General features: G+C 35.2%; 1 protein-coding gene across 4 annotated transcripts in view; it reads left to right on the forward strand.

The window, feature by feature from the left end:
- Positions 1–25,908, forward strand: part of PIGN (phosphatidylinositol glycan anchor biosynthesis class N) — a 166,166-nt gene that overhangs the window by 18,540 nt on the left and 121,718 nt on the right. For all 4 annotated transcript variants that reach the window (XM_061168923.1, XM_061168922.1, XM_061168924.1 and 1 more), the window contains exons 7-13: positions 1,047–1,171; positions 2,287–2,417; positions 3,320–3,436; positions 5,947–5,987; positions 8,879–8,938; positions 10,178–10,270; positions 11,391–11,446. In XM_061168923.1, the coding sequence (XP_061024906.1) occupies positions 1,047–1,171; positions 2,287–2,417; positions 3,320–3,436; positions 5,947–5,987; positions 8,879–8,938; positions 10,178–10,270; positions 11,391–11,446 (623 nt within the window). The remainder of the gene's footprint in view (positions 1–1,046; positions 1,172–2,286; positions 2,418–3,319; positions 3,437–5,946; positions 5,988–8,878; positions 8,939–10,177; positions 10,271–11,390; positions 11,447–25,908) is intronic.

A 25,908-nucleotide genomic window follows, 5' to 3' on the forward strand; every position in this document is an offset into this window, starting at 1 on the left:
TTATATCTTTAGAATGTAATTCCTTTCTCTTGAGAAACTTGCCATTTCCATCTAGATTTAAAATTTCTTAGGGGCTAATTAGAATGTATTTGAAAGGGGCTAGGTAGAATATACATTTCATACATATATGAAAGTTAGGGGGCCATTTTATGTTTTTAAGGAGGATGGGTAGCATTGTTTTTTTTTAAAAAATTATTTCTATTCTTGACTAGATGGTTTCTCTAATGGCACCATTTATATTTTTAATGTTTGTAATAATGAAGAATTATCTGAAAAAATACTTCAGACTTTTGTTGGAAAGTTAAATACCTCTTATTCTTAAAATTAACATCTTCTATAGTTAATTTATGTGAACAATAATTATATATCTTGGCAGCCTGTTGACTTATTTAAAATAATTTAAAAGTAGTCTCCATAGGTACTTGCTTACATGTTCATGTGTATGTAAGCACAGGATGAATCCTTTTCTTAGAGGGCTTTATGAATCCAGTTTATCATTATGAAATTAATCATTTTTGAACCGTATTTCCTTTCATTAAGTTGACATTTTTCTATCATACAATGTGAAGAACAGATTCTAGTCTTGGGACAAAGGAAATAGGAGGCTATTTGCAATGTTGCAAATGAGAGACTATGGTTGGACTAGGGTGGTAACATAGGACAACAGAAGTATGAAAACATTTAAAACTCATAAAGCGTTCCTAAACTGTTGCCACTAGTACCGTTTTACTTTTGACTCTTGTCAAAATAGTTCTTCAATCTGCTATATTTTATTCAATGTTATGAGAACTTCATGAAATCGAGATCCCCTTTCTATGACCTTTTTTCAGCCTAATTATAACACAGAAAATAGCTCACTCGTTATTTGAACGGAGATGTCTGAACTGACAAGTACTTTGTGTTGGTAGGTCCTGAGGACAAATTTAAACAAAATAGGATAATTTAATTTTATAGTTATGTATAAATTTAATTAAATGTTTTCATTGGAATTACTTTTTAAATAAAATAAATGAACTAAAATTTTTTAACTTATTTGTTACATACAGGAATTCTTTCATGCTGCCAGAAACAACCAATCTTTGTTTTCTAAACTAAATGAAGACAAAATAGTTTTTTTCTTACATTTATTAGGAATAGATACAAATGGACATGCTCACCGACCATCGTCAAGGTAATTTTAATGCTGTGTTTAATTTCATGGTTTTGAGGGAAACACCTGTTTGAATTTTTAAAATATTATAATGTTTTCTTTGTAATGATCATAACAGAACTTATATTTTAAATAACTCTAAAGTAGAATAAGTTCTCATTTATATGAGATGTAGTATGATATAGTGGCTAAAATCACATGTGCTGTGACCACACTGCACATTAATATAAGTAAAATATATCCTGTATGTGTATTCCATATTCTTCATTTATCAGGTCAGAGAGAAAAAACTTATATTTTAGAAGTATTTTCGTAAATTTTGAAATAAAAAGCATTTTTATGGTGTTAATATTTATATCACAAAAAGACGTAATTAGCTGTTCCTTATGTTCCATTTAATCGGTGCTGTATCTAGCAGATAATAGTATAAAGTTTTGTATATGATGTTTCAGTAGTACTCCTTATATAAAAGAGCGACTATTTTTCTCACTTTTGCAGACCATAAGAAAGGAAGAATTCATGTTATACTTTTATTCTTCATTTTGAATTTGATTTAGATTAGTCTAACTAACTGTAAAGCCTGTTGGTTAGCTGCCAGTAATGAAAACCTCATGCTTCCCTTCTTTAACACAATGCATTGTCTTAAGTGATAGAACTTATACCAAACCATCCTTGTTCAACTGTATGGAAAGCTTAAATATAGTTTGTTCAAAATATATTATAGTGTTTTATATCACAAACACTCTAAGGGATGGAAATATTCTATAGTTGAAACAGTGATGCTTACCTATTACTAATGTGGAAAGAGCAATATCGTTTACATTATGAGAGGCATGAACTTAAAAGTCATCATGGTTGCATTTGAGACTTAAAAAGCATTCCTTAAAATCTATTTGCTAATCAATATCTTTTTAAAAATCATTTTTGAAAATGATTCCAGATTTTTTTACTTCTTTAAGAGGAGAAGAAAATTACTTTTAACACTCTAAAGAGCTCTGATTTAAAAAAATATTAAAGATGAAATCTAAAAGTACTTCAAGTTACTGACTTTATAAGTTCATGTTGAATAAACTTGATTTTTCCAAATTAATGTAATTAATATAATTTAAGTTTCTCTTCTCTTTCTTTTTAAACAGGGAATATTTGAACAATATTAAAATAGTTGATGAGGGATTGAAAGAAATTGTGTCTACTCTTAAAGATTTTTACGGAAGTGATGGGAAAACAGCATTTATCTTTACTGCTGACCATGGAATGACAGACTGGGGTTAGTCTGTTTCTAAGTGATATATACTTTATGATTAAAGTAGTGGTAAATGTAGCTTGCAAATATCTTGTAATGTTGAAGAGGATTAGATATCTTAGTATATGCAAACTGTCTAGCACATAACAGCATGCATAAAATGTTAGTGTATAAAAGACTTATCTTATATAATCTTTCTTCTAACTATGAAAGGAATATACTCTCATTTAACACGAGAAATTAGAGAAAAGTGTGGTGAAGAAAACAAAAAATACTGATTATTTATCCACCTAGAATTAACTGTATGTGATGGCAGAAGGGGTGAGTTTAAGGTGGTATTACTGAGGGTACTACTAGATGAGCCTATCCCCCCTGTGAGACTCCCAAGGCAAACACAGTGTGTGCACAGAGAACAAAATAAGGCAAAGCTAAGGTTTGGGTCACCAAGTCACAATGTAGAATTCTTGTGAGCCGGTTCTACTTTATAAAGGGCTTTTGGCTATACCAGCCAGAGTGGCCTGGAAGAAAAGCATATAGAGACTTTGCTATCCTCTTCAGAGCAGACCTGGCCTCAAACTTGGGTGGTTACTCCTCAAAGGAGCTTTCCCTGTTCTTTCTACCTTTGTTGCTACTCTGGTGGCATCTCCTCCAAGTCTTATTGTTATTATTCTTATTCTTCTTTCAACCAGTCACTCAACGGATGTTCTGCTTTTTGTTTTTGCCTGTTTGTTGTTGATGCTCTGACTTGCTTTGGGAATATTTAAAAATGAATTGTTATATAGAGATGCAAACATTTGGGAGTATGGTGGCTAGAATTAGCTATATAGAGATCAACTCTTTAAAACTAAGTATTAAAAAATATTTAGGTATAAGTTAATTCTTATATATTGGTACTTGTCTTATTACTCTTTGTGTCTCATTTGTAGGTTCCCATGGAGCTGGTCATCCTTTAGAGACTTGTACTCCTTTTGTCACTTGGGGAGCTGGAATCAAGTATCCTCAAAAAGTGTTAGCTCAGAAATTTGATGATACATATTTGCAAGGTATGAACATTTATCTTTATTGTTTTTATAAATGTGACATTTTAAAATAAAACCAAAGTTTAACTTTAAAAAATTACTTTTCAAGTTATAGCTTTCATTTTGATATTTGTGTCATTACTATTTCTATGTATTACTTTTGTATAGTTCATATTATTTGGTTTATAATATTCAGCTTGAAATATAATTGTTAGTTATTCGCCTTGTGAAAGTTCAAGTATAAGTTTTAATATTTTTTTTTCACAAACCTTATTCCAGGACTTAGATTAAACCCTTGGCTTAGATCTTACCTGCAAAGACTATCAATTAGATAAATCACACATATGTCACAATTGATATTTCAAAACCAGACAGATTTTGCCCTGTCTCTAGTACTTTTGAAGGCTCTCTCTGTTGCCCAAGCCTCCCTTGCTTCTCAATCCATGACGAAAAGGAATTCCTTTTTCTTGGAGCTCTGGTTATTTTGTAACGTAAGGGTATTTTAGCGTTTCAAAGCTTTTACTAATTGGACAAAATAAATTCCTCTCAAATGCCTTTCTCTGGATTAGTTGTGTCAGACTCATTCAAAGCACTTGTTAAGAATACAGATTAAAAAAAAAAAGTTACAGATTTCCAGACCTTGTCTGTAGGTATTTTGATTCCATGAGTCTGGGTAAGGCCTAGAAATGTTCCTTTTAATTTTTATTTATTTATTTATTTATTTATGGCTGTGTTGGGTCTTCGTTTCTGTGCGAGGGCTTTCTCCAGTTGCGGCGAGCGGGGGCCACTCTTCATCGCGGTGCGCGGGCCTTTCACCACCGCAGCCTCTCTTGCTGCGGAGCACAGGCTCCAGACGCGCAGGCTCAGCAATTGTGGCTCACGGGCCTAGTCGCTCCGCGGCATGTGGGATCTTCCCAGACCAGGGCTCAAACCCGCGTCCGCTGCATTGGCAGGCAGATTCTCAACCACTGCGCCACCAGGGAAGCCCGAAATGTTCCTTTTAAAACCTTCTCCAGGGATGTGGACTCCCAGCTGTATTAGGTATTTCTACCATAGGAGACATTTTGGTTTGTATAATAAAATTTTCCTACACATTTTCTTTCTTTCTTTTTTTTTTTTTTGTTTATTTTTTATTGAGATGTAATTCTCATACCATCAAATTCATGTTTTAAAAGTGTATGATTAAATTTTTTTAGTATATTCACAAGATTATGCAATCGCCTCTACAAATTACAAAACATTTCATTGCCACCCCTCCTCCCCAAATCCCTTCCCATTAGCAGAGTCACTCCTTACTTCTCTCTCCATTGTATGTCTGTGCCATATTTCATTGTCATCTTATGGACATTTAGGTCATTTCCACATTTGGGCTGTTATGATAATGATGCAATGAACATTTGTGTAACATTTGTGTTTTTGAGTGCATATGTGTTTTTATTTCTCTTGGGCAGGTACCTAGGAGTGGAATTAACGGGTCATGTGTTCCTCTATGTTTTATTTTTTGCAAACTGCCAAACTGTTTTCCAAAGCAGCTGCACCATTTTATATTCTTATGCTCTGTGTTAAATGGATTAGATTGAATCTAAATAGAAGCTAGGTTAAATAATATGTTTGTATTGAATACTTAGGAGACAGAACTTTCTTTTGGCAGTTGATTTCTCAGTGACTTAACGTTTTAGAATCATATGACTTCAAGAATCATTACTGAAAGAATGTATTTTTTCTTATATGGATATTTGGTATCATAAGTTACAGAGAAAGGGAATGTACATGTTTTTCCTCATCAGGTGATTAGTCTGAATTTTTAGTAGCTGACTGGTAGAATTAGGATCATATTTTTAAACTTTATTAGCTTATTAAAGGATATTTCATCATAAAAATGCCTTAGAACCCTTTGGGTAATATATCTTAAAGTCAAAAACAAAGTCTTAAAATCAAGACATGGCCTTATAATCATTTGTTTTGATTACTGTTTATTGAAATTTCTGAATTTATATGTAGAAAGATAGGGGAATGAGGCAGTTTTAATAGAAACTCACTATACTACTTTCACATTTGGGATTAGTGACGGTAGGAGCATCAGAGCTAAAAAATTTCAAATATTTTGCAAGCAACTCTCATTACAGAAAAAAGAAAAGCTTAGATTGACTAATGGGCTATCGGTTGCCTTAATAATTCCCTGGAACAGGACTGTCATTAGTTGCAGTCATGCTGACAGTTGTTATCCTTGTGCCTTTTACTTCCATCTTTCCTTCCGTAGCCTTTGGATGTTTTGAAACCATTATCTCCAAATTATTTCCAAATTAATAAACTATCACAGAAAATATCAAATATTTACTTTTAAGTTATTCTTTTAAAATTCTAGTTTAAAAAATTTACAGCTCTTCCTTCTTAAGCACGCTTTTTGTTCATACTTGGCTTAAAATGAACTTTACCAATACTTTCTTTTTCCACTGACCGCTTATAATAATAAAATGATTTATTTTTTTAAAAAATTCTTAACATCAGCTCTGGTGTTTATTTGTATCTTTCAGAATGGAAATTGGAGAACTGGAAGAGACAAGATGTCAATCAGGTATTCATTAAATTTAATCATGTTCAGATTTAATTTCATCTATAAGAAGTTTAGACCAAAAAAATCTGGAAAAAAAGTATATTAATAATGATAAAAGATTTTTCTAAAACATTTCAGTTACCAAGGGAAATCCTGTTAAATGAGAATATCTTAACCCCAAGTAATCTTCCTTTTGGCAAAATAAAAAAAGCAGCCGCAAATAAAAGTGAAAGGAGAAGATGCCCTCCCTCCAAATAACACTGGCTAATTAAAGAATTATTATGCAAATTAAAATTTGCATGCCTGCTACATTTCTGTGATTTGTTGTTATGGTTGCCTTGCTTAGTTGCTTTAAGCACAGATCTAATAAAACCCGATTATGGGTTTCTCTCCTGTTAGTGTGTCAGTTACCATCTCTTTTTTATTAACACCCATTTTATCTTTAATTCTACCCAGAGTTTTTACAAATGCAATGGAGAAAAAGTGACAAGAGTATATAGATTACTCAGCTAGAAACCTTACATTATAGGAAAATGCGTGGCCAACCTAATCAAGTTAGACCAGTAACATTATCTGTAAATATGAAGCACAGATTTTTCTTGTTGAAGATATGCTGTGTAGACAGCCATCTTTACTATTTGTGGAAGGCATGGCATCGTTGGTATGTGGCCTCCAAAATGGCGGGAATACCTTACTTCTCCAGGTCACCTCACAACCTGACATTCCTTACTGTGGTGGATAAACCAAGGTCTAGGGTCTCATTTTCAGGCTTACGGTTATAGAAGCCTGTTCTTTCTCAGCATATTAAGAGTGGTCTCTTTGCTCAGGATGGATGCTTATTATCCAAGTAAGTGACAATGTATAGAATCAGATAGCAGTCTATTAATTTGCAATAAAAATCACTGTCAAAGGGATAGGAATAACTTGAAGTCCATAAAACAAGAACATGTTTTTTATATAGACTGGATCATAATCAAAAACTGAATATAGATTCAGCTATTGCTCTCTGAATACTGCTTCAGATCTACATTAGATGAGAATTCTTTATTCATTCCTTCTGCCGACACTGTTGTGTGTCTGCAGTATGTTTAAACATCGTGCAAACATTAACATTAACATTAACATTAAAATATTGAAACATTAACATTAAACTTTGTATAAGGGATATAATGGTGAATAAAAGCTGACACACTCCCTACCCTAGGAAGCTTATAGTTTAGGAATAAGATAAATTTTACTTTTATTTGTATTTATCATACAAATAAACGTAAAATTATAGCCGTGATAAGTACAACAAAAGAGGCCTGTGAAGCCATCAGAGTACAAAGCAGATATATCTCATAGGCTGTGTGGTCGGCAAAGGCTTCCTCAGAAATTGAGGCTTGAGCTGAGATTGAAGAATGAGAAGCAGTTGCCAGGCCAAGGCAGGAGGAAGGGAGCTTTTCAGGCAAAGGAGCAGCATGTGCCCAGAGCTCTGGTAGAGGGTACGTGGCATTTTAAAGGATCTTGAAGAAAGCGGGTGTACAGAGCAACAGACCGTGGTTTGATATGAGGCAGAATAAGGTAGACACTGGACCACACAGGGCCTCATGGGCCCTATGGAGTTAATCCTAAAGCTTGAGGAAGCCTTTGAAGTGTTCAAAGCCTGGGGAGTGACATGATCTGATTTTCTGTGAAAGGATTCCTCTGGCTGCAGCATGGAGACTAGATCAGAGGAGGCCAACGGTGGATTCTGGGGGACGGAGAGGAAGCGATTAGGCGACCAATGGGGTTTTCAGTGTCCTATGAGATGGTAAAGAGAGTCTAGATGGTAAAAAGTAAGACTGAGAGCCTGGGACCAAACTCCAGTTTTAAATGGGGGCTAGACAAGGTATCTGGAAAGAAGCCACAGTGAGATTGGAGACACTCAGTGGAGCGATGTTACAGAGGCCCAGGAGGGGGTGGTCCGCACAGCACTGCCAAGAGGTCACGTAATTATAATCATCACAACAGCATTTGTAGCCACCGGTTAGTGCAGGACTATTATGCGCCAGGTACTTTATAAATTTAGTCTCATTTGATCCTGCCATAACTCTGTAAGGGAGAAACTTTTATTTCTTTTTTAACTGATAAGGAAACTGAAGCATTGGAGAGGTTAAATAACCTGCCCAAGGTCTCAGAGATCACAAGCAAGTGTTTGAAACTGGGCATTCTGACAGCCAAGTATTTTACTCCCTGAAAAATTGTATGGACTAATATAAAAGCAATCAGTTAGTTGTAGAAAAATGGAGGTTATTAGCTCTTTAGGAAGAGCGGTCTACAGGATGATAAAGAGTCAAAACAAGTTAGAGTGGCCTGGGGAGTGATGGGGAGGTGAGGCCATGGAGACAGAAAGCACGAACAACTCTTCTGGAGAACTGGACTTGAAGGGAGCTCTCCAGAACGATATTTGAGGTCTTTTGTCCAAAGAGCCTCTTATCTGGTTTGTATCTTTTCTGGACTTCGCTGGCTGGCAAACCAACCTCCTTCTGATACATACTGTCTTGAATTTATATATATATATTTCTTTAGTTAAAGTCTATTTTTGCTATTTATTTTCTATTTAAAGCAGCCTTCTCATAATACTCAAAAACTGTTGCTTAAAGTGGTCAAGTTTTTAGCATCTAGAATAAGTAACTTTTTGTTTTATGTGTTTTACATTTGGGGCTCCTAGTGGTTTCTTGTCAAATTTAAGTTTTCATAAGTTCACGTACCTCTAGCAAATGACATTTTTTAGAGATCAGTACCTACTATGTATTAAATAAATGTTTGAAGGTAATGGATTATAATGAATATCATGGTTATTTTTCAAACTACAGTGATATTAATTAGATTATTTACTTTCCTTGTTGATCTCTGTCGACTTCTTAGATTTGAACTTCTTCTGTTTGTAGGCTGATGTTGCACCACTGATGGCTGCTCTTATTGGAGTTCCCTTCCCTCTTAATTCAGTGGTAAAGAATACAATTTTCTTATCAACTCTCAGAATTAAAAAAAAAATTGTACAGTAAAATTTACTTTTTATGTGTTTCTGAATTATCTTTGATTACATTTAAAACTTTTTTCCTTTATATTTCTTTCTAAAGATGTAACACCTCATAATTATGTATGAAATACAACATGGAGCACAAGCCTAATAGCTTTTCTTAAAAATTTTTTATTTTCTAAAATGTAAATAGATTTATATCTTTGTATTTTAGTTACATGATGAAAATATATAAGTAATTTTTTATTGTAAGCAGCAGAAACTGAATCCATTTAAAGGAAATTTATTAAAAATATATTGCTGGTTTGCTAAATCAAAGGGGTCCTCAAAAGCCAGACTGGGAAATGAACAGGAATCAAGAGTGCTCCAGAGACTCAGGAGAAAGAAGTTCACCGTGGTCCCATGGCAGGGCCAGTCTGCAAGGTCACCGACGCTAGGGGAGAGTAGCATTACACCTGTTGTACTCTCTGTTCCTTGACTCTCAAGTGTCAAATTCCAGTGCTTACCATTTGAGTGGTCTGGCCTCAGTTATTTGTCTACCCTTCAGTGAGGGAAGGCTGGGGGAGCCTCATTAGAGACCTACTATGCTCTACCTGATATCTCAGCTTAGAATGGTAATGCTGTTAAGAATGGGAACTGGATGCTGAAAAGCTAAAAACAAACAGAATCCATTCCCATCAGCCATTCTTCCTAGCCCTTCAAATCAAACTTAAAAAAAATAATGTCATCTACCTCAGAACTCTGATATGACCCCTATAATCATAAGTGTGTGTGTATGTCTGTCACTGAAACCAAAGTTTCACAAAACAATCCTTACCGTTACTATGCATAGTAGTATAATCCTATTTTTCTTATTGTGTCTTTTTTTTCTTTTTAAGTGAGCTGGCTGTGGCCCACCATAGTAATTTTGTGTGTGTGCAGAGCACCTTTAGTTCACTGCCTGCCACATAGTAATCTTTCAATAAATGTTAGGTTTTATTGAACTTAATTCATCTCTTTTGCTTTATTTACTTTATTATATCTACTTTGTAAGAAAAAATAATAGAACATTTTTTAGCTATGGTTTTTAAAAAGATTTTTTGTTTAATTATTCCAATAATTTGTCCATATGTCATCTCTATTGCTTCCTTTGTAAGTCTGTTTTGTTTTATAAGAACATTTTGAGCTTTGTTAGTACTAATATTAAATCAGTGTCTATTATTTACAGGGAACCCTTCCTGTGGATATACTTAACAGCACTGATCTCTTCAAAGCAGAGAGCATGTTTACAAATGCAGTACAGATTCTTGAACAGTTCAAGGTAAAACAAGACCACACACAAAAATGGACGCTACTACAATTTTAAAATTGCATATATTAAGTGAAAATATTTGATTTTGCATTTTAAGAAATGATTTTCTATAATTTATTATCTTTAAATTTTGTGTGTTTAACTAGTGTCCTAAAGTTTCACATATCTGAGGTGCAGGTTCCATGAATCAGTTTGAGGGTGTAGAATTACCTTTGAGGAGTGTCCCTAATTGTTAGAGTACCACATATGCTCATAAAGACTACAAACCAAGTCTTTATCAATGGAATTTGCCTTGTAGAAGTAGGATTAGAGATTGCAACGTTTCTTGTCATTCCATGTATATTATTATATGCATTAAGAGCTTAAACAAGTGACCATTTAACTGAAACTTTCTGTTATTCTTTTTTGTTTTTGGCTGCATTGGGTCTCCATTGCTGTGCGCAGGCTTTCTCTAGTTGCGGCGAGCAGGGGCTACTATTCATTGCAGTGCACGGGCTTCTCTGCTGTGGAGCATGGGCTCTAGGCGCATGGGCTTTAGTAGTTGCAGCATGTGGGCTCAGTAGTTGTGGCATGCCGGCCCTAGAACACGCGGGCTTCAGTAGTTGCGGTGTGTGGGCTCAGCAGTTGCGGCGCGTGGGCTCTAGGGTACACGGGCTTCAGTAGTTGTGGCTCGCGGGCTCCAGAGCGCAGGCTCAGTAGTTGTGGTGCACGAGCTTAGTTGCTCCGTAGCATGTGGGATCCTCCCGGACCAGGGATCGAACCCGCGTCCCCTGTACTGGCAGGTAGACTCTCAACTACTGCGCCACCAGGGAAGTCCCTTTCTGTTATTCTTAATAACAGAATGTGTTAATGCAGCTTGGCTTATTTTGTTTCCTAAGAATTAAAGAAGTATAGTTTAATTACATTACAATATGTTATTTTGCAGGCTTGATATGCTTAATTCTCAGCTTATTGTAATGGTACAATAATATTAACATTTTCTTTAGATATTTATGAAATAATATAGCAACACAAAATTCCATTTATTTCTGTCCCTGAAGAACCATTTCAATGGATGTTTATATTTCAAAATGAAATTAATTTTTTTTTCTCATTTATAATATAAAGTATTTTCATACTTTGTTCGCAGGTGAAAATGACTCAGAAAAAAGAAGCTACTTTACCGTTTTTGTTTACACCATTTAAGTAAGTCTCTTATATTTTTTATTAACTTGTAGGAAATAATTTTTCACTGAGTTTGAAAGCTTGACAGGATAGATTAGGTACTTAGAAACATTGTCTTTTTTTGGGTACGTTAGTGCAGTCTTCTAAATGAAAGCCTCTTCTATTGTTTTATAAATAATGAACCAGATGCTATATACCTTTGAATGGCTGGTAGAGGAGATATAGGGGCACAGAGAGATATGGGAAACATTAAGGAGATAAATTCAACAGGGCTTGACTGGGAAGGTGTGGGGCTCTTGGCTTGGTTGATTGGGAAGATGCTTGTGCCATTATGGCTTATAGAAAGAAAGAAAAGCTAGTATGAAAGGTAAGGATGAATTTACTGAGTTCAACATACATTTGAAGATACCAGTTAATTAGTTAAAAATAAGGACTTGGATCTCAAGATAGAGATGAGAATTGGTTATTAAGATTTTGGAGCCAACAGCATAAAGATGGTGGTGGAAACTGTTAAACATGTAGGAGGCTCTGGGGAGAATATAAAAAGTGACAAGAAAAGGCCAATGAGACAATTCTGGGAAACACTGACAACTACTTGGGCAAAGAGGAGAGTAGATTTTGGTGGGCAGCAGATTTTGTCCCACATCCAGAAAGATGTGCTTTCCTTGAATTGAGAATGGGGAGATTTGAGTCATAAGTGTGGCTCTGCACCACCGACTCGGTCGGGTTTACTCAGCCTCCTTGGACTTTGTTTGCAATTAGTAGGGACTCACATCTAATTAGGAAGGATTTTGCTCTTGACCAAAATAAATAAAAACTGTTTGAAATATGGGTGGTAAGGATGTGATTGAATGACTTCATTGGAGTTATTTTTCATAACTTATATAGCACTAGTATAGTATTCATAAACTAGAAACTATTGCCCTCTGAATCATGTAATCACATCATTCTCTATGGCAGCCTGCCTGTGTGTGTGTGTGTGTGTGTGTGTGTGTGTGTATGTATAGGAGAGCAAAAACAAAGCAAAATTAGGATTTTGCAAGTTATGACCATATGAAATTAATTATATTACATATGTCAAAGGTAGAATTATTTTTGAGGAGTGTCCCTAATTGTAGAATTATCACATATACTTATAAAGACTATAAGCCAAGTCTTTATCAATTAGAATTTGCCCTATATTATATCATTTAGATATCATATGCATCTGTTTATTTGTAATGTAGTGGTATAGTCAGACAGTAACAAAATAAACAAATGAACAAGAAATATATTATCAATTTTTGATATGAAGAAAATACACAGGACATTGAAAGTAACTGAGAGTTACTTGAGATCAGCTACTTGAGAAAGACTGATCAGGGAAATGCTCTTCTGGAAGGGGTTCAAGTGCACATTGCCCACCTTCCTCCACTTGGCCTGGGAGCTGACCATGAACTTCCCCTGCTTTCATGCTCAACACCTGCCTGCGGAGCCACTGCTAGCTTTGTGTCACCAGGGGGCCCAACAGAATGGTTGATTCTCACCCACTGGCTCACCCACCCTGCCTGCAAACTTGTCTGGCTGAAAATCATCATTCGTTGAAAGCCTGCAGTATGACCAGAAAAGCCTTGGATAAAACAAAGAATTGACTCGTGAGGAAATAGATAACTGAAGGAATAGAAAAGGGCTTAAAAATATTAAAATCCTCAGAAATATCTGAGAAACTGTTGTATCCATAAATAAAAAAGCAGCACAAACTTTACAAAATGAGAAAAAAAATAGGATGCATTTTTTTTAAAATGCAAAATGCAACTAAAAACTTACGGAATGATAAATTGTACAAGAATGGTCCAAATGGGAGGCAAATCCTCCAAATTAGAACAGCAAGTAGACCTCAAATGAAGTGAAATGAATTTTAAGTAACATATGCACTGAATGAGAAGCTGGAGGAAACACTGGAAGGTGTCGTTTTTTCACCCCCCATACACTGGAAACTTAAGGGAAAAGGAAACATTTTAAATTGTACAATAAAAGCAGGCTTCTGAAGCAACCTAAGATGTGACATGATTTTGAACAATTGTTGGGACTGTAAGAAAGATTTGAAGATTGGCATGTGGATCAAGGCTTCAAAGAAATAGATGAGAAAATTTAATTATAGTATAAAACTTTGCTACTGAGTGAACAGCATTTAAGTAATCATAAATAATGTAAATATTGGTTTTCAGCTTTTAGAGTCAAACCTTAGACAAAGCAAGGAAGACTTCATAATGATTACAGAATAGAATGCAAATGTTACCTACTTCGGCAATGTACAAGGCTACAGGTTTGAAGGCAGAAATATAAATGGAATAATAGTGGTGCTATTGTCCTCATAAAATAGAATGTGGAGATGATTCCAGCTATAGTTGAGAGAATAAGATAGAGGTTTGGATATTAGATTATTAAAGTGACCAACGTAGCCACCAGGAGGTAAAAATAGTAATATAACCATATTGAGGTGGGAGGAGACAGCAGGAACAGAGTCAGCGAGGAGTCAACAGCAAGGGTCTCAGGTTATCAAGTCAAGAAATAGTAATAGGGGCTTCCCTAGTGGTGCAGTGGTTAAGAATCCGCCCGCCAATGCAGAGGACACGGGTTCGAGCCCTGGCTCAGGAAGATCCCACATGCCGCGGAGCAACTAAGCCCGTGTGCCACAACTACTGAGCCAGCACTCTAGAGCCCGCGAGCCACAACTACTGAAGCCCTCATGCCTAGAGCCCGTGCTCTGCAACAAGAGAAGCCACTGCAATGAGAAGCCCGCACACTGCAATGAAGAGTAGCTCCCACTCACCACAACTAGAGAAAGCCCGCGCACAGCAACGAAGACCCAATACAGCCAAAAATAAAAACAAATAAATAAATTTTTTAAAAAAGAAATAGTAATAAAAGCATATTATTAAGAAAAATGAGGGTAACTACCAGAATAACTAAAATCAGACACATGTAAAAGTTTTTATTTCTGGGTTGGGAACTGAGAGCTGAGAAGGGTGGGGCAGGGACACATTGGTTGTCATTTTGCCCTTTTGTACTGTTTTTGATTTAAAAAAATTATATGTATATATTGCTTTGAGAAAACATAATTTAAAAAGAAACAAAAAATAGGTCGTTCCCTGGTGGTCCAGTGGTTAGGACTTGGCACGTTCACTGACGTGGGCCTGGGCTCAATCCCTGGTTGGGGAACTAAGATCCTGTAAGCCACACAGTGCGGCAAAAAAAACACAAAAAACAAAACAAATGGTATTCTAATCATTGGCATGAATCAAAATCATAAAAGTTATGGGCACAGATAAAAAAGAAATTTATTCTTCCATATAAATTTTAGAATCATCAACTTGAATTATATGAAAAATTCTTTGGTTATTACACTACATTTAGGAAGCAATTTGGAGAGAATTGACGTTTTTACACTATTGAACTTTATTTATTTATTTATATCTTCTGTTATGTCCCTAAGTAAAATTTTATCTTTTCCCATCCAGTATACATTTCTCATTATTTTATTCCTGGATATCTTATTTCTATTATGAGTAGTATCCTGTTTTCCCTGTTACGTATGTTCAGTATACCAGGAAAAACAGTTATCATCATTTATCATCTGAGTACAATGGGCTCTTTATTTTTCTCTAATCCAATGAGTTTTTTTCATTTCTACACCATCTCTTTCCTTCCAGTCACCTTTATGTATACACCTAATGTTAGCATTGTCCACTTAGAAACTATATCATGTAATTATTGGAACATAAACATCATAAAAGATGAAAGAATGCTGTGGTCACTCATCCTTTTTGTGAAACAGGTCAGGTTCTTGTTACAAATAATTGTTCAATGAAGTCCTTCCTTCTTGAATAAGTACCATATTTCCTTTTTCTTGTTAGAAATATATTGTTCACTCATCAATTCTTAAATGTAAGAAAACTTATCTAGGATATTGACAGCTGAAAATTCAGTCTTGAGATTTTACTTATGTGATTAATTTCACCAGCATCACTAGATTTAGGTTTAATAATATCTCTCTACCATTCTTCCATTGTCTTATTTAGTCTTTTCCAGCATGAATAATTGGTGAATAATGTTAATAGTTCCTAGGGTGATGAAATAGCAAATGTGTCAAGATATAGGAAGAACAAGATTGCTAAGATCCTGTAACATATCTTAGGCTTGTAAAAGGGTCCAATGGATCCATATGGTAATTGCATATCCTGTTTTATCCTATTATTTAAAAAATAAGTAAATTTTACCTTTGATATTTTAAAGACCTCTAAGAAAGAATAAAAATCATGAAATATTCATTATGACAAATAGAACTGCTCAGAAAACCCTCAAAACTAAAATTGGGTCTAGTGGACCCTGAGTCTATGCCAAGGAATGACCAGCATGTGGAGCTACACGACTAGAAAAAGTATAGTTTGGCTACATGTGAAAGTACCTTAAAAAGGAGGAAAAAACACTTTCTATTTGAAAAGTGTGTATAGAAGCTAAAGTAAGATAAGAAAAACATTGAAAGAAAAAAAATTCCATGAAATGAGAAAAGAACAAGAGAAGACTCTTAAGAGATATTTTAGAAAAAAATGAAAATGGGAAGGAGATATTGTACCTTGCCAATAGAAGCCAAAACATCTGTTATATCTTATTTAAAAATCACTATTTAAATTCAGGGAACTGAAATAAATTTTAACAGAATATTTTAATATTAATATTTTCTACTAAAATGACAAAAGATACTTTGATTCTTTTTAATATATTTATTTCTTTTAGTCTGATACGGATTAAAATTCCTCCCTTGGACCAAATTTTAAATATTTGTTTTAATGTGAATCTTTCTACCACTTCATCCATCTGATTTACTAATTATTTACTAAAAGTGTAATTTTCTGCCTCAAACCCGAAATTCTTCTTTTAAAAAAGTAACTTTGGGGACTTCCCTGGTAGCACAGTAGTTAAGAATCCTCCTGCCAATGCAGGGGACACAGGTTCGAGCCCTGGTTCTGGAAGATCCTACATGCCGCGGAGCAACTAAGCCCATGAGCCACAACTACTGAGCCTGCACTCCAGAGCCTGCGAGCCACAACTATGGAAGCCCGCGCACCTAGATCCCATGCTCTGCAGCAAGAGAAGCCACCATAATGAGAAGCCCGCGCACCATAACCAAGAGTAGCCCCTGCTCGCCACAACTAGAGAAAGCCTGCATGCATCAACAAAGACCCGACGCAGCCAAAAATAAATAAATAGATAAATAAATATTTTTTTAAAAAGTAACTTTTATACATCACATACCTACATTGGAAAATATTCATTTACTTTATTATGACATGAAAGATAAGATTCTACGTCATTGGTCAGTCTAAAGGAGTGCAGATTATTCTATAAATACTTTTTTATTCTGCTTTTTCTGTCTTTGTCTTCTTGATATAGTTTTTCCTTTAAATAGATATTCTAAAAAGGAATGGAGTAGATATCATTAGGTATCTCTAAAATGTCATTTGTAAATGCAAATGAAATATCTTTGTAGTAAAAATCTGAGTAAAGAATATATAATACTTCTAAGGGTAGCATTTTAAGGAGATTTTACCCTCCAAACACTAGTTCACCCTGAAAAAATGCTGAAAGTCTTGATAATTCTAAAACATGGTTTAGTTTCTTCTACAGTGTTCAAATAACTATGGAAAAAAGATGAAGCAATAGCAATCACAGTAAAGAAATGTGCACAATTAATATTTATTTCTCATTTGCTTTTTAGTTAAGCTTAACATGTTGATAATAGATTCTTTTAAAACTTGATGTTTTCAATATAAAAGATTTAGTCAATAGAGGAAAAATTTTCATACAAATTACTATGTAGAAATGTTGTGTTGCTATTATCATAAATATTACTTCTGCCAAATTCTCTCTCTTCTCCCTCTCTGTGATTGCAATTGTGTGTGTATATATATATGTGTGTGTGTGTATATATACAGGAGAAATATATATATATATGTTCCTGTTCACAATGATGTGTATGGTTGATTTTTTAAATGGTCTTTTCTGTATTTTCTTTCTGCTCTTCAAGGTTGAGGCAGGATATTTTCTATTGACCTATCTTCTGATATACCAAATCTCTCTTCTGCTTTGTCTAGTTTGTGGCTATCAGTTATCACTTGTTTTTCAATTCTAGGATTTTTATTTCAATTTATTTAAAAAGTAGATTCCAGTTATGTGGTGCAATTTTCTGTCATCTTCTCCATTATTGAATGTGTTAACCACAATTACTTAAAGTCTGTACTTGATAACACCAATAACCGTATTGTTTGTGAGTTTGTTACTGTTGTCCTTTGTCAGTTGGTCTTGTTGTTGAGTCTGGTAGTTTTGAAATGAACCCTTATCATTGTACGTTAAAAGTTTTAGAAGCTCTGGATTATCTCATTCTCTGGAGAGGTCTTACCTTAACCTCTGACAGGCACAGAGCAGTAGCTGACTCAAGGCTGTGTTGCAGTTTGTTTCTTTGTCTCTTCTTCCCACTGGTTTGTCTCTGCTCTTAGAGTGGAGCCGCCCAGGGATCTCAGCTGAAGCTTGTTGTGTTAGCTAGCGCCCTTCCTCTCAGGTGGCTCCTGAACACCAGATTTTCTCTCTCATACATCTTGAGATTACTGTCCTACTTTTCAGGTGCCGTCTCCCCAACTTCTTGTCCTCTTGTCCTACACAGCTGAAGAATTCAGCTGAGTGTAAAGTTCACCTTCCCTCTTACCAGCACTTGGCCTCTGTTTCTTTATCTGAGTTCTCCATATATAAATTCTTGCTCATAAAAATTCCTTCTCTCATTTTTCTTAAGACTTCACTTCAGAATCTGTATTAAATTAGTTTAAGTAATTCCAGATAACCTTCTTTTTATGTCTTTTTTAAAAAATCCAGAATGAAAATTGTATATTGTTCTCTTATTTTTATTCTCTTTTGGGTCCTCAAGTCCTGGCTTCATGGGATGCTGCAAACCTTAATTTTTATCTCTACAGTCTGATAAGATTGCCAAAGGCTTTGTTGGATTCTCTACATCCTGGTAGCAGCCATCTGCCCAAATTCTCAGCCTTTTTCCTTGTGTAGGGATGCCCTAAGGGTTACAATTTTCTGTGTGATTTCTTTCTAGGGTCCAAACCCTTCAATTCTTGATGGTCTCAAGATCATCAAGGGTCTGCTAGCTCTCCAGTACCTTCAAATTTATTTTTAATTTTGTTTTATCAGGCTTTCTGGTTGTTCCTGGTGGGAGCATTGGTATGCCAAAGCTTCTCCATCATAGCCAGAAACTATGGTTAAATTAGTAAAATGTGAATGAAAAAGTAATACATCTTCACAATAAAAATCACACAGATGATAATAAAAAGTTCCCGTGCCTGGTGTGTTCCAGTCTTTACAGTCTTTGTTCCTGGAGGCGTAGCTGCAGTTTCTTATGTATCTGTCTATATGTATCATGTGTACCTATGTATGTGTATGTATATATCCCTTTGGCTAACATATTTTTGATTTTAATTATGAAATTATTCAAACACACTGAAAAGAATAAAGACTATAACAAAAATCCTTGTACCTACAATCCAGGTTTAAAAAATGTTAACATTTTACCATATTTCTTTAGATCCTCTTTTTTTCTTAAGAAATAAAGTGGTGTAATATAATTGAATCCCTATTTCTAAAATCTACCAATTTTTTTTTTTTTACAATTCTCTTTTTTTCCCTTCAGTACAATTTCCAACATTTACCAGCGTTGGCACGTGCAGCTCCCCTTTATTCATTTTAATTTGTATACGTTACTCCTTTGATTACTCCCTTGCCAACCCCCCTTATTTTGTTGTTATTTGTTTTGTCTTTTTTACATGGATGTTAAAATATTGTACCTTATATTCTGGACTTTTTATTTCTCACAAAACTTCTTTATGTTTAAAATATGTGTTACTAAGACTTATTTCGCACTCATTCTCAACTTACGGAAAACTAAAAAAATTACATGGGGAACACGTTTATAAGAGTCTTTAATGTCATAATGCAACAGTGAGGTTTGTATAGAACATTTTGATGAATTCCAGACACATTCTGAACCTTTGGTATGTCCCTAGATTTATAAAGAGTCCATTTAGAAAAATATAAATTAGACTGACCATGGTTTCTTTACCAAAATACTCCATATATAATGCAATATTTCATATAAAATATGTATTTAATGTAATGTAACAAGTATTTCTCTTTAAAAATGTTTCTTCTCATTTTTTTTTAAGACTGCACTTGAGAACATAAATTAGCTTAAGTAATTTATTATCAGACAAGTTTTTTTTCCCTTTTTTTATTTAGTTTAGCAAATGTTAGGTGCTTTAAGAATGGCAAGATACATTCTTTTATTTTTCTTCCTTTTTTAGGTCTGCAATATTTTGATAGCATTTTTTTTAACATCTTTATTGGAGTATAATTGCTTTACAATGGTGTGTTAGTTTCTGCTTTAAAACAAAGTGAATCAGTTATACATATACATATATCCCCATATCTCTTCCCTCTTGCATCTCCCTGTTTCCCACCCACCCTATCCCACCCTTCTACCTGGTCACAAAGCAGCGAGCTGATCTCCCTGTGCTATGCAACTGCTTTCCACTAGCTATCTATTTTACATTTGGTAGTGTATATATGTCCATATATACATTACCACTCTCTCACTTTGTCCCAGCTTACCCTTCCCCCTCCCCGTGTCCTCAAGTCCATTCTCTAGTAGGTCTGTGTCTTTATTCCCGTCTTGCCCCTAGGTTCTTCATGACCTCTTTTTTTTTTTTTTTTTTGATTCCATATACATGTGTTAGCATACGGTATTTGTTTTTCTCTTTCTGACTTACTTCATTCTGTATGACAGCCTCTAGGTCCATCCACCTCACTACAAATAACTCAATTTTGTTTCTTTTTATGGCTGAGTAACATTCCATTGTATATATGTGCCACATCTTCTTTATCCATTCATCTGTCCATGGACACTTAGATTGCTTCCATGTCCTGGCTATTGTAAATAGAGCTGCAATGAACATTGTGGTACATGACTCTTTTTGAATTATGGTTTTCTCAGAGTATGTGCCCAGTAGTGGGATTGCTGGGTCGTATGGTAATTCTATTTTTAGTTTTTTAAGGAACCTCCATACTGTTCTCCATAGTGGCTGTATCAATTTACATTCCCACCAACAGTGCAAGAGGGTGCCCTTTTCTCCACGCTCTCTCCAGCATTTATTGTTTGTAGATTTTTTAATGATGGCCATTCTGACTGGTGTAAGATGATATCTCATTGTAGTTTTGATTTGCATTTCTCTAATGATTAATGATGTTGAGCATTTTTTCATGTGTTTGTTGGCAATCTATATATCTTCTTTGGAGAAATGTCTACTTAGGTCTTCTGCCCATTTTTGGATTGGGTTGTTTGTTTTTTTAATATTGAGCTGCATGAGCTGCTTGTAAATTTTGGAGATTAATCCTTTGTCAGTTGCTTCATTTGCAAATATTTTCTCCCATTCTCAGGGTTGTCTTTTTGTCTTGTTTATGGTTTCCTTTGCTGTGCAAAAGCGTCGAAGTTTCATTAGGTCCCATTTGTTTATTTTTGTTTTTATTTCCATTTCTCTAGGAGGTGGGTCAAAAAGGATCTTGCTGTGATTTATGTCATGGAGTGTTCTGCCTATGTTTTCCTCTAAGAGTTTAATAGTGTCTGGCCTTACATTTAGGTCTTTAATCTATTTTGAGTTTATTTTTGTGTATGGTGTTAGGGAGTGTTCTAATTTCACTCTTTTACATGTAGCTGTCCAGTTTTCCCAGCACCACTTATTGAAGAGACTGTCTTTTCTCCACTGTATATTCTTGCCTCCTTTATCAAAGATAAGGTGACCATAGGTGCGTGGGTTTATCTCTGGGCTTTCTATCCTGTCCCATGGATCTATATTTCTGTTTTTGTGCCAGTACCATACTGTCTTGATTACTGTAACTTTGTAGTATTGTTTGAAGTCAGGGAGCCTGATTCCTCCAGCTCCATTTTTCTTTCTCAAGATTGCTTTGGCTATTCGGGGTCTTTTGTGTTTCCATACAGATTGTGAAATTTTTTGTTCTAGTTCCGTGAAAGATGCCACTGGTAGTTTGATAGGGATTGCATTGAATCTGTAGATTGCTTTGGGTAGTAGAGTCATTTTCACAATGTTGATTCTTCCCATCCAAGAACATGGTATACCTCTCCATCTATTTGTATCATCTTTAATTTCTTTCATCAGTGTCTTATAGTTTTCTGCATACAGGTCTTTTGTCTCCTTAGGTAGGTTTATTCCTAGATATTTTATTCTTTTTGTTGCAGTGGTAAATGGGAGTGTTTTCTTAATTTCACTTTCAGATTTTTCATCATTAGTGTATAGGAATGCGAGAGATTTCTGTGCATTAATTTTGTATCATGCTACTTTACCAAATTCATTGATTAGTTCTAGTAGTTTTCTGGTAGCATCATTAAGATTCTATATGTATAGTATCATGTCATCTGCAAACAGTGACAGCTTTACTTCTTTTCTGATTTGGATTCCTTTTATTTCTTTTTCTTCTCTGATTGCTGTGGCTAAAACTTCCAAAACTATGTTGAATAATAGTGGTGAGAGTGGACAACCTTGTCTTGTTCCTGATCTTAGAGGAAATGGTTTCAGTTTTTCACCATTGAGGACGATGTTGGCTGTGGGTTTGTCATATATGGCCTTTATTATGTTGAGGTAAGTTCCCTCTATGCCTACTTTCTGGAGGATTTTTATCATAAATGGGTGTTGAATTTTGTCGAAAGCTTTCTCTGCATCTATTGAGATGATCATATGGTTTTTCTCCTTCTTTTTGTTAACATGGTGTATCACATTGATTGATTTACGTATATTGAAGAATCCTTGCATTCCTGGATAAACCCCACTTGATCATGGTGTATGATCCTTTTAATGTGCTATTGGATTCTGTTTGCTAGTATTTTGTTGAGGACTTTTGTATCTATGTTCATCAGTGATATTGGCCTGTAGTTTTCTTTCTTTGTGACATCTTTGTCTGGTTTTGGTATCAGTGTGATGGTGGCCTCGTAGAATGAGTTTGGGAGTGTTCCTCCATCTGCTATATTTTGGAAGAGTTTGAGAAGGATGGGTGTTACCTCTTCTCTAAATGTTTGATAGAATTCGCCTGTGAAGCCATCTGGTCCTGGACTTTTGTTTGTTGGAAGATTTTTAATCACAGTTTCAATTTCAGTGCTTCTGATTGGTGTGTTCATATTTTCTGTTTCTTCCTGGTTCAGTCTCAGCAGGTTATGTGTTTCTAAGAATTTGTCCATTTCTTCCAGGTTGTCCATTTTATTGGCATATAGCTGCTTGTAGTACTCTCTCATGATCCTTTGTATTTCTGCAGTGTCAGTTGTTACTTCTCCTTTTTCATTTCTAAATTTATTGATTTGAGTCTTCTCCCTTTTCTTCTTGTGAGTCTGGCTAATGGTTTATCAATTTTGTTTATCTTCTCAAAGAACCAGCTTTTAGTTTTACTGATCTTTGCTATAGTTTCCTTCATTTCTTTTTCATTTATTTCTGATCTGATCGTTATGATTTCTTTCCTTCTGCTAACTTTGGGGTTTTTTTGTTCTTCTTTCTCTAATTGCTTTAGGTGTAAGGTTAGGTTGTTTATTTCAGATGTTTCTTGTTTCTTAAGGTAGGATTGTATTGCTATAAACTTCCCTCTTAGAACTGCTTTTGCTGCAGCCCTTAGGTTTTGGGTCGTCGTGTTTTCATTGTCATTTGTTTCTAGGTATTTTTTGATTTCCTCTTTGATTTCTTCAGTGATCTCTTGGTTATTAAGTAGTGTATTGTTTAGCCTCTATGTGTTTGTATTTTTTACAGATTTTTTCCTGTAATTGATATCTAGTCTCATAGCGTTGTGGTTGGAGAAGATGCTTGATACGATTTCAATTTTCTTAAATTTACCAAGGCTTGATTTGTCACCCAAGATATGATCTGTCCTGGAGAATGTTCCATGAGCACTTGAGAAGAAAGAGTATTCTGTTGTTTTTGGATGGAATGTCCTATAAATATCAATTAAGTCCATCTTGTTTAATGTATCATTTAAAGCTTGTGTTTCCTTATTTATTTTCATTTTGGATGATCTTTCCATTGGTGAAAGTGGGGTGTTAAAGTCCCTTACTATGACTGTGTTACTGTCAATTTCCCCTTTTATGGCTGTTAGTATTTGCCTTATGTATTGAGGTGCTCCTGTGTCGGGTGCATAAATATTTACAATTGTTATATCTTCTTGGATTGATCCCTTGATCATTATGTAGTGTCCTTCTTTGTCTCTGGTAATAGTCTTTGCTTTAAAGTCTATTTTGTCTGATATGAGAATTGCTACTCCAGCTTTCTTTTGATTTCCATTTGCATGCAATATCTTTTTCCATCCCCTTACTTTCAGTCTGTATGTGTCTCTAGGTCTGAAGTGGGTCTCTTGTAGACAGCACATATATGGGTCTTGTTTTTGTATCCATTCAGCCAGTCTATGTCTTTTGGTTGGAGCATTTAATCCATTTACATTTAAGGTAATTATCGATATGTATGTTCCTATTACCATTTTCTTAATTGTTTTGGGTTTGTTATTGTAGGTGTTTTCCTTCTCTTGTGTTTCCTGCCTAGAGAAGTTCCTTTAGCATTTGTTGTAAATTGCTGGTTTGGTGGTACTGAATTCTCTTAGCTTTTGCTTGTCTGTAAAGCTTTTAATTTCTCCGTCAAATCTGAATGAGATCCTTGCTGGGTAGAGTAATCTTGGTTGTAGGTTTTTCCCCTTCATCACTTTAAATATATCCTGCCACTCCCTTCTGGCTTGCAGAGTTTCTGCTGAAAGATCAGCTGTTAACCTTATGGGGATTCCCTTGTATGTTATTTGTTGTTTTTCCCTTGTTGCTTTTAGTATTTTTTCTTTGTATTTAATTTTTGATAGTTTGATTAATATGTGTCTTTGCGTTTTTCTCCTTGAACTTATCCTGTATGGGACTCTCTGTGCTTCCTGGACTTGATTAACTATTTCCTTTCCCATATTAGGGAAGTTTTCCACTATAATCTCTTCAAATATTTTCTCAGTCCCTTTCTTTTACTTTTCTTCTTCTGGGACCCCTATAATTCGAATGTTGGTGCGTTTAATGTTGTCCCAGAGGTCTCTGACACTGTCCTCAATTCTTTTCATTCTTTCTCTTTATTCTGCTCTGCAGTATTTGTTTCCACTATTTTATCTTCCAGGTCACTTATCCATTCTTCTGCCTCAGTTATTCTACTACTGATCCCTTCTAGAGAATTTCTAGTTTCATTTATTGTGTTGTTCATCACTGTTTGTTTGCTCTTTGGTTCTTCTAGTTCCTTGTTAAATGTTTCTTGTATTTTCTCCATTCTATTTCCAAGATTTTGGATCATCTTTACTATCCTTATTCTGAATTCTCTTTCAGGTAGACTGCCTATTTCCTCTTCATTTGTTAGGTCTGGTGGGTTTTTACCTTGCTCTTTCATCTGCTGTGTGTTTCTCTGTCTTCTCATTTTGCTTAACTTACTGTGTTTGGGTCTCCTTTTCTCAGGCTGGAGGTTCATAGTTCCCGCGGTTTTTGGTGTCTGCCCCCAGTGGCTAAGCTTGGTTCAGTGGGTTGTGTAGGCTTCCTGGTGGAGGGGACTAGTGCCTGTGTTCTGGTGGATGAGGCTGAATCTTGTCTTTCTGGTGGGCAGGTCCACGTCTGGTGGTGTGTTTTGGGGTGTCTGTGGCCTTATTATGATTTTAGGCAACCTCTCTGCTAATGGATGGGGTTGTGTTCCTATCTTGCTAGTTGTTTGGCTTAGGGTGTCCATCACTGTAGCGTGCTGATCATTGAGTGGAGCTGGGTCTTGGCATTGAGATGTAGATCTCTGGGAGATTTTCCCCATTTGATATTACGTGGAGCTGGGAAGTCTCTTGTGGACCAATGTCCTGAACTTGGCTCTCCCACCTCAGAGGAACAGCCCTGACACCTGGCTGGAGTACCAAGAGCCTGTCATCCACACAGCTCAGGATAAAAGGGAGAAAAGAAAGAAAGAAAGAAAGAAGAAGATAAAATAAAATAAAATAGTTATTAAGGTAAAAAAAAAAATCATTAAAAAAAAGTTTTTTTAAAGTAATAAAAAAAAAAAGAAAGAGGAGAGCAACCAAACCAAAAACACAAATCCACCAATGATAAGAAGTGCTAAAAACTATACTAAAATAAAAACAAACAAAAAAACGGACAGACAGAACCCTAGGACAATTGGTAAAAGCAAAAGTATACAGACAAAATCACACACAGAAGCATACACATACACACTCACAAAAAGAGAAAAAGGAAAAAATATGTATGTATCGTTGCTCCCAAAGTCTACCTCCTCAATTTGGGATGATTCGTTGTCTATACAGGTATTCCACATATGCAGGGTACATCAAGTTGTTTG

Source organism: Eubalaena glacialis, chromosome 15, assembly GCF_028564815.1.
Source record: "Eubalaena glacialis isolate mEubGla1 chromosome 15, mEubGla1.1.hap2.+ XY, whole genome shotgun sequence".
Lineage (NCBI taxonomy): Eukaryota > Metazoa > Chordata > Mammalia > Artiodactyla > Balaenidae > Eubalaena > Eubalaena glacialis.